General features: G+C 50.9%; 1 protein-coding gene across 1 annotated transcript in view; it reads left to right on the top strand.

Annotated features, from left to right (window-relative positions):
* The window catches only part of LOC117498838 (phospholipid phosphatase-related protein type 5-like), a 23,361-nt gene that overhangs the window by 11,670 nt on the left and 1,691 nt on the right, over positions 1-10,000 (top strand). Inside the window, 4 exon segments of the mRNA XM_034150979.1 lie at positions 3,774-4,024; positions 6,032-6,199; positions 6,201-6,209; positions 6,492-6,623. Coding sequence (XP_034006870.1) covers positions 3,774-4,024; positions 6,032-6,199; positions 6,201-6,209; positions 6,492-6,623 — 560 coding nt within the window.

Genomic DNA, 10,000 nt, shown 5'->3' with positions numbered 1-10,000 from the left:
GGATGGATGAATGAATGAATGAATGGATGGATGAATGAATGGATGAATGAATGGGCGTTTCTTTGACTATTTATAGACACATATGGGCGTTACGTAAAGCCCGCAAAAGCTGCGCCGCATTTCGAGTCGATTGTGATTTATAAAGGGAAACAGGCGTAGGACGTGCCGTACGCACTTCCTACGCCGGTACGCAATGTTTTGTGAATCGGAAAATGTCGGAACATTTCTGTACCTATTTTTTTGCTTTGTACTACGTAAGCAACCTTCCCACGTCAATCCTACGCAAGGCGTTATAAATGAGGCCCCAGGTCTTTATCTCCTCCTGATACCCCTCATCCTCAGTGATCAGGTCTTTATCTCCTCCTGATACCCCTCATCCTCAGCGATCAGGTCTTTATCTCCTCCTGATACCCCTCATCCTCAGTGATCAGGTCTTTATCTCCTCCTGATACCCCTCATCCTCAGCGATCAGGTCTTTATCTCCTCCTGATACCCCTCATCCTCAGCGATCAGGTCTTTATCTCCTCCTGATACCCCTCATCCTCAGCGATCAGGTCTTTATCTCCCCCTGATACCCCTCATCCTCAGCGATCAGGTCTTTATCTCCCCCTGATACCCCTCATCCTCAGCGATCAGGTCTTTATCTCCTCCTGATACCCCTCATCCTCAGCGATCAGGTCTTTATCTCCCCCTGATACCCCTCATCCTCAGCGATCAGGTCTTTATCTCCTCCTGATACCCCTCATCCTCAGCGATCAGGTCTTTATCTCCTCCTGATACCCCTCATCCTCAGCGATCAGGTCTTTATCTCCTCCTGATACCCCTCATCCTCAGCGATCAGGTCTTTATCTCCTCCTGATACCCCTCATCCTCAGCGATCAGGTCTTTATCTCCCCCTGATACCCTCATCCTCAGCGATCAGGTCTTTATCTCCCCCTGATACCCCTCATCCTCAGCGATCAGGTCTTTATCTCCCCCTGATACCCCTCATCCTCAGCGATCAGGTCTTTATCTCCTCCTGATACCCCTCATCCTCAGCGATCAGGTCTTTATCTCCTCCTGATACCCCTCATCCTCAGCGATCAGGTCTTTATCTCCTCCTGATACCCCTCATCCTCAGCGATCAGGTCTTTATCTCCTCCTGATACCCCTCATCCTCAGCGATCAGGTCTTTATCTCCCCCTGATACCCCTCATCCTCAGTGATCAGGTCTTTATCTCCTCCTGATACCCCTCATCCTCAGTGATCTGGTCTTTATCTCCCCCTGATACCCCTCATCCTCAGTGATCAGGTCTTTATCTCCTCCTGATACCCCCTCATCCTCAGTGATCTGGTCTTTATCTCCCCCTGATACCCCTCATCCTCAGTGATCAGGTCTTTATCTCCTCCTGATACCCCTCATCCTCAGTGATCAGGTCTTTATCTCCTCCTGATACCCCTCATCCTCAGTGATCAGGTCTTTATCTCCTCCTGATACCCCTCATCCTCAGTGATCTGGTCTTTATCTCCTCCTGATACCCCTCATCCTCAGTGATCAGGTCTTTATCTCCTCCTGATACCCCTCATCCTCAGTGATCAGGTCTTTATCTCCCCCTGATACCCCTCATCCTCAGTGATCAGGTCTTTATCTCCTCCTGATACCCCTCATCCTCAGTGATCAGGTCTTTATCTCCTCCTGATACCCCTCATCCTCAGTGATCAGGTCTTTATCTCCTCCTGATACCCCTCATCCTCAGCGATCAGGTCTTTATCTCCTCCTGATACCGCTCATCCTCAGCGATCAGGTCTTTATCTCCCCCTGATACCCCTCATCCTCAGCGATCAGGTCTTTATCTCCTCCTGATACCCCTCATCCTCAGTGATCAGGTCTTTATCCCCTCCTGATACCCCTCATCCTCAGTGATCAGGTCTTTATCTCCTCCTGATACCCCTCATCCTCAGTGATCAGGTCTTTATCTCCTCCTGATACCCCTCATCCTCAGTGATCTGGTCTTTATCTCCCCCTGATACCCCTCATCCTCAGTGATCAGGTCTTTATCTCCTCCTGATACCCCTCATCCTCAGTGATCAGGTCTTTATCTCCCCCTGATACCCCTCATCCTCAGTGATCAGGTCTTTATCTCCTCCTGATACCCCTCATCCTCAGTGATCAGGTCTGTATCTCCTCCTGATACCCCTCATCCTCAGTGATCAGGTCTGTATCTCCTCCTGATACCCCTCATCCTCAGTGATCAGGTCTGTATCTCCTCCTGATACCCCTCATCAAGGTTCACGGTTCAAGGTTCTTTATTGTCAATCTGACATAGTTACAGAGTAATTATGTAGTTGAAAATCTTATGTCACAGGCTTCTCCAACAATGCAACATAATAACATAATAACAATAAGAGCATGAGCAATACAAAAAGAATAATAGTTATAAAATAAAATAAAGTGATGATGTGGAATAGTGCAATATGAGTCTATATACAAGTTATTGGAATGATATATATATATTAGGTATTAGATACATACTACTGAGTAGCAGATGAATGTTTGAAGTTGTTTCAACAGTTCAATTGTTTAACAGTCTCACTGCCCGCGGGAAGAAACTGTCTCCGAATCTTCTTGTCCTTGCCAGGATGCTGCGGTAACGTCTGCCAGACGGCAACAGAAAGAACAGTTTGTGGCTGGGGTGATGGGGGGTCTTTGATAATCCGTAGTGATTTCTTCCTGAGCCGCTGGGAGTAAAGGTCCTCCATGGATGGCAGCTCCGTCCTGGTGATGTGCTGTGCAGTTTTCACCACCCTCTGTAAAGCCTTACGATCGAGGTCGGTGCAGCTGCCGTACCAGGCCGTCATGCTGCCAGTGAGGATACTCTCTATCGTGCACCTGTAGAAGGTCAGGATCCTCTCTATGGTGCACCTGTAGAAGGTCAGGATCCTCTCTATGGTGCACCTGTAGAAGGTCAGGATACTCTCTATCGTGCACCTGTAGAAGTTGCAGAGTATCCTGGAATCCATTTTGAACCTCCTCAACCTGCGGAGGAAGAAGAGCCGCTGTCGAGCTTTCTTGGTGATGGTGGTGGTGTGAAGAGACCATGTCAGGTCCTCAGTGATGTGGACCCCAAGGAACCTGAAGCTTTTGACTCTCTCCACCGTAGTCCCATTGATGGCGATGGGGGCGTGTCCCTCTCCCTGCTGCTTCCTGTAGTCCACAATCAGCTCCTTTGTTTTGCTGATGTTGAGATGGAGGTTGTTATCCTGGCACCAAGATGTCAGGTTTTCGACCTCCTCTCTGTACGCCGTCTCGTCATCGTTTGTGATCTGGCCGATGACAGTCGTGTCATCAGCAAACTTCACGATGGTGTTGAATGCTGAACTGTAGTCAATGAACAGCATTCTCACATATGTGTTCCTGTTCTTCGGGTCCAGGTGTGAGAGGGCAGTGTGGAGGGTGAGGGCTATGGCGTCGTCTGTGGACCTGTTTGCTCTGTAGGCAAACTGCAGGGGGTCCAGAGATTCAGGGAGGGAGGAGGTGACGAATAATTTGACTAACCGCTCAAAGCACTTCATTATGATGGAGGTGAGTGCTACTGGGCGGTAGTCGTTGGGGCAGGTGATGATTGTCTTTTTCGGGACAGGAACGATATCACTCATATCACGATATCACTCATATCACGATATCACTCATCCTCAGTGATCAGGTCTTTATCCCCTCCTGATACCCCTCATCCTCAGTGATCAGGTCTTTATCCCCTCCTGAAACCCCTCATCTTTATCCCCCTCTCTTGCAGGCGTGTACAGCTTCGGGCTCTTCACCGTGGACATCTTTGTGAACGCGGGTCAGGTGGTGACGGGGAACCTGGCGCCCTACTTCCTGACGGTTTGTAAACCCAACTACACGGCGCTGGGCTGCCAGCAGGCGCTGCGCTACATCAGCCACCAGGAGGCCTGCAGCGGGAACCAGGAGGACATCCTGAGGGCCCGCAAGACCTTCCCCTGCAAGGAGGCGGCCCTCAGCCTCTACGCTGCACTGTACCTGGCCGTGAGTATCATATTCAGAAGGTCCCCTGATGCAGGGAGAGGGTCCCCTGATGCAGGGAGAGGGTCCTCTGATGCAGGGAGAGGGTCCCCTGATGCAGGGAGAGGGTCCCCTGATGCAGGGAGAGGGTCCCCTGATGCAGGGAGAGGGTCCTCTGATGCAGGGAGAGGGTCCCCTGATGCAGGGACAGGGTCCCCTGATGCAGGGAGAGGGTCCCCTGATGCAGGGAGAGGGTCCTCTGATGCAGGGAGAGGGTCCCCTGATGCAGGGACAGGGTCCCCTGATGCAGGGAGAGGGTCCCCTGATGCAGGGAGAGGGTCCTCTGATGCAGGGAGAGGGTCCTCTGATGCAGGGAGAGGGTCCCCTGATGCAGGGAGAGGGTCCTCTGATGCAGGGAGAGGGTCCCCTGATGCAGGGAGAGGGCCCCCTGATGCAGGGAGAGGGCCCCCTGATGCAGGGAGAGGCATTAAATGAGACATGTGTGTGTGTGATTATGAAACACTGTTACAGATATGTAAACACACACACACAACACTCACACACACACACACACACACACACACACACACACACACACACCACACACACACACTCACACACACCACTCACACACACACACACACACACACTCACACACGCACACACACACACACAGCACACACACACACCCACACACACACACACCACACACACAAACACTGTTATTCGAGGACATGCTGTTCTTAACCGTAGAGTATTAACTCTGCATTATTCACTGCAGCTGAGACCAGAAGGAGACGAGAGGACGCTGCAGGCTCAATGCTGTCCTCTTCCCTCTCCTCCTTCTCCTCCTTCTCCTCCTCTTCCTCTCCTCCTCCTCTTCCTCTTCCTCCTCCTCTCCTCTTCGTATAACCCTCTGTCTCTACTGTGTTTTCTGTTCTCATGTTCCTCTCTTCTTCCTCCGGCAGTTTCACTTTGAGTTGCTTCTGTAAACGAGGAGAGTCTGCACACATCTACAGTCACAGCTGTTTGAATAAAGGTCCTGAAGGTCCACATAAATGTTCCCCTGAGGGTTCTCCTCTAACCCGGAGAATACAGTTAGAGTTTCTCTCACAGTATCTCAGCTTCTATTAGAGAGACCCCCAGTGGACAGCTCTCTTCACCCCCCCCCCATGTGCTCTCAGGACCCTGGTAACATCACAGTATATCAGCTTCTATTATGGCGCAGTTCCACTACAGCGCGGAGCTCGCTTTAAGCGTGCCGTGTCGTGCCGTGCCCGTTTTTGGTTGCGCTTCCACTAGGCCTAGTTCCGGCCCGGCCCGGGGCCACTTTTTCACGTCTTTTCTGGCCCGAGAAAATTGTGGTTCTATCGAGGCCAACAAACAGGGCTGAGTCGGGCTGAGTATGCTAAACTAGAGAGAGGAGCGCTGGCAACGGGGCTACAACTACAACAAGATGGACATATTTGACCGTGATTTAATTGTAATACACGTTTCAAAATGATGAAGTAACAACATACTGATACCGGTTAGTAAAAACCATGAATTAATGCTTTGTCAAGTCTGCAGACAGACCGCAGGCGAAAAACCTTTTAAAATGCGTGTTTTCTAGATGGAGATTGGCTAAGCTAACGCAGTATATGCTCCGACCGTCCACACTCACAACAACGGCCTATACAGACATAAATAAAGCAGCGACTGTACTCACCATGACACAGACAGTCTGTGGTTTGTACTTGTTTAACTTTTGTCTAGTTTCTGAACAGATATGAGGAGCTGTGAGCTCTGAGTGCTAACAGCTAACGGCTGTGTTGTTTGTCTGGGGTTCTCATTGAAGATGACGTCACGGCTCCGCCTACACTGCGTTACTATAGTAACTACCCCAGTTCCTAAACTGTAATGGAAGCGCAGCATGAAGTGAGTCGGCCCTGTTAAGGCCAAGCCGTACCGAGCTGTACCGAGCGTGGCCGAGGCCGACCGTGTAGTGGAACTGCGCCATTAGAGAGATCTCAGCACCTGGTCTCCCTGCAGATGTACGTGACGCTCACGGTCCAGGCGAAGGGAACCCGTCTGGCCAAGCCGGTCCTGTCTCTGGGTCTGGTGTGTCTGGCCTTCCTCACCGGGCTGAACCGGGTCGCAGAGTACCGGAACCACTGGGGGGACGTCATCGCCGGGTTCATCATCGGAGGAGCCATCGCTAACCTTCCTGGTGAGACCACACACACACACACACACACACACACACACACACACACACACACACACACACACACACACACACACACACACACACACACACACACAGCAGGGACAGAGATGTGTGAGACTGTCAGAGAGTAACTGTGTGTGTGTGTGTGTGTGTGTGTGTGTGTGTGTGTGTGTGTGTGTGTGTGTGTGTGTGTGTGTGTGTGTGTGTGTGTGTGTGTGTGTTGTGTGTGTGTGTGTGTTGTGTTGTGTGTGTGTGTGTTGTGTGCGTGTGTGTGTGTTGCAGGTGGTGTGTGTGGTCCATAACTTCAAAGGGAAGCTGTTGCTGGGTGAAGAGTCTCCGGAGCATCAGCCCGGCTCGGCTCTGCTGACCCTGGGCCGGATGGAGAGTCCTCTGGAGAAGTACATCGCCTCGCAGGTCAGAGCGGTTCTGATCTGAAATCAGTTTGACATCTGCATGATTCCATCTCATAATGTACCGTTGTTAGTACCCAGACACCCCAGAAACTGAACCATCACAGTCAGAGCTCTCTGTCTCTGCAGATATGTCAGACAGAATATAGCTCCTCCCACAGCAGAACCTGCAGCAGAGCACTGATACAGGTTCTGCAGGGTCTTCACATGATGAAGCATGGCGACGCACCTTAACACCTTCATCAGCTGACAGGGAGGAACAGTGAGACTAAACACTGAGAGCAGCCCAAGGTCGCAGGCCTGTGCTCAGCGAGGGCAGAACAAACTGATAAACTGGCTCAAAGGTGTGGGCCAAGCACATGAACAGAACAGTTTCTGTAGCTCAGGAGACATGTTGGAGGAGTTGGACATATGGTGGTGTAAATGTTAGCTGTCCAATGATCAGGTGACATGTTGGAGGAGTTGGACATATGGTGGTGTAAATGTTAGCTGTCCAAGGATCAGGTGAAACTCCATGGACTTTGAATACAAGTCTAAACGGTCTCTGTGAGGTCGGACTAGCTTCCTGGAGATGTCCGCTGTGAGTATTGGGGTCCAGGTATCTAACCGTTAATGCTCCCCCTGCACACACTGCTGCAGGAGACGGATGATGATGATGAAGATGAAGAGTCGTGCTACATTAAGGAGCGTCTGCTGGTCTTCCTGAACTGGCTGCAGGGTCTGCACTGGTTCCAGAGGATCAGCAACAGAAGGTGGTCTGAGCTCTGACAAATCTCTGGACGTTTACCCTCCAGATTTCAGCTTTATCCATATTTGGACTTTAAGTATAGAAGAGGAGAACATCACAGTGACATCATTCTGTTTGTTTGACTGGAACCGGTGAGGAGGGTCTAACGTACGTTGGGGTACCAACAGTGCAGAGCAGAGGGAGACATTAGAGACTCCAGATGATCTGGGTTAGGGTCTTAGAGCAGCCTGGGTTAGGGTCTTAGAGCAGCCTGGGTTAGGGTCTTAGAGCAGCCTGGGTTAGGGTCTTAGAGCAACATGCAGAAGATAAGGGGTTAGGGTCTTAGAGCAACATGCAGAAGATAAGGGGTTAGGGTCTTAGAACAACATGCAGAAGATAAGGGGTTAGGGTCTTAGAGCAACATGCAGAAGATAAGGGGTTAGGGTCTTAGAGCAACACGCAGAAGATAAGGGGTTAGGGTCTTAGAGCAACACGCAGAAGATAAGGGGTTAAGCTGGTGCCCCACGAGGACGCATACACAATCACAAAAAGCTTCCGTCCACACTCAATAGACCCCGGATAGTGTCTGTTCACAGAGACAGCTCCGTTTAGCTCTAACCGCTGGAAAAGCTGCAGTACATATGCCGAGCCAGTACGTGGCGCTGTAACTTCCTCCACAAAAGCAGCGAAGAAGAATGGTTGTCAAGGCTGCACTTCTGTTTATTCTCCTTGGTGGGGGCCGAGGGAACCGGGCAGAGTTTTTCGCCGGTCAACGTGTGTTAACGTTTAAATCTTCCGGACAAAATGATAAAAGTGCCGGTCAAAGGTCTTCTTTGTTATTTATTGAGCTTTAAAACAAATGAATAACGACTCTATATAATGATATATAATAATAAAATACACGGAGCCTGTCTCTTTTTCCTCTCTTCTCACAGCGTCAGTGTCTGTCTCATGCAGCAGCTGATCCTGTAATGAGTGACCCGACAGTACAAATGAACATATTTATAACTAGTTTAGTTTGAGAGGTCATTAAAATAGCTAAGGGTGATGATCTGACTTGAAGTGTGTTACTCTCGCTGCATCACAGCGGCAGGAGCTGCGTGTCTCCGTCCTGTCAGATTAGACTTCACTCGCGTTTATGTCCATATCGAGAGAAAGATCAATAATCTGAATTCAGTGTGCAGTGTACTTTGACGCGGGGGTGAGCAGCAGAGGGGGGGGGAGGCGGGGCTATTGCGTCATCATTATCACAAAATGACCGTATAGAGGCGATCACACGGAGCCGTTGGACCCCCCAGAGTGCTCCGTTCCCAGATCTATCCACCTTGGGACCCGTTATCGTTTGCAGGGTCCGTTTCTATCGTTTAGTTACGGCCTCGTGGCAAACAGGGCTATACGCAAGAGAAATATGCGGATACAACCCGTTGTCGTCCTCGTGGGGCACCAGCCTCAGAGCAACATGCAGAAGATAAGGGGCTAGGGTCTTAGAGCAGCATGCAGAAGATAAGGGGCTAGGGTCTTAGAGCAACATGCAGAAGATAAGGGGCTAGGGGCTTAGAGCAGCATGCAGAAGATAAGGGGCTAGGGTCTTAGAGCAACATGCAGAAGATAAGGGGCTAGGGGCTTAGAGCAGCATGCAGAAGATAAGGGGCTAGGGGCTTAGAGCAACATGCAGAAGATAAGGGGCTAGGGGCTTAGAGCAACATGCAGAAGATAAGGGGCTAGGGGCTTAGAGCAACATGCAGAAGATAAGGGGCTAGGGTCTTAGAGCAACATGCAGAAGATAAGGGGCTAGGGGCTTAGAGCAACATGCAGAAGATAAGGGGCTAGGGTCTTAGAGCAACATGCAGAAGATAAGGGGCTAGTGGTTCCCATCATACGAGCCACCCTGGAATCAGCTTTATGAACCTGCATGAGAACCCGCTGCCTCTCTGGAGCTCCACAGCGTCCAGAGTATTTGTGAGAGTGTGTGAAGTGTTTCTCTGCATCTGACTGAATGTGTTTCACATCAGATCGTAATGTGAGAGTGTTTGTGTTCACTCCAGCCTGCTGTGTTTCTCCTCACTGAACAGGATGCACAGTAACAGCTGAAGCTCTGTGAGTCAGCCTCACACAGAAGCGCCTCTTCCAGAAGCTGCTGTTCCACTGCTCTCAAAATAACTCGGCATAACGAGCGTAAAGCTAAAGACGAGCAGAGAGGAGATGTGAGGCGGGGGCGGTGGCGGGGGGGGGGGGGGTTATTCTGTCTCTCCTTCAGTGGAGCCTCGGCTCAGGCTTGCTTTAATAGAAACACTGCAGGAGCAACTTCATACACGTCTTTATGATGCTGGGTCTATTTTAACACCGTGACTCAGAGGGGGGGGGGGGGGGGGGGGGGGGGGGGGGGGGGGGGGGGGGGGGCAGTGGTTAGTCCCTGAAGACTGACCTGCTGTGGGAGAGACTGTCTGAGGGTTCAGATGCATCTCTGCAGGATGTTCTGTAGAGAGCGTCTCCCTCGGATCAGCAGGAGATACTGAAAGAAGAAAAGCCCCCCCCCCCTTCTCCTCTCGCTGCTCAGCCAAACACTGGAGTCACCCCCGCCCCCCCTTCTCTGCTTGCTTTGATGCTGCTGATCACGCCTCGGCCTATTTCTGTTTCACATGCTCTCGTTTGAT

This window comes from Trematomus bernacchii, unplaced genomic scaffold (genome assembly GCF_902827165.1).
Source record: "Trematomus bernacchii unplaced genomic scaffold, fTreBer1.1, whole genome shotgun sequence".
Classification (NCBI taxonomy): domain Eukaryota; kingdom Metazoa; phylum Chordata; class Actinopteri; order Perciformes; family Nototheniidae; genus Trematomus; species Trematomus bernacchii.
Note: the sequence above shows the minus strand (reverse complement) of the source record. Positions and strands in the feature narration are given on the sequence as shown.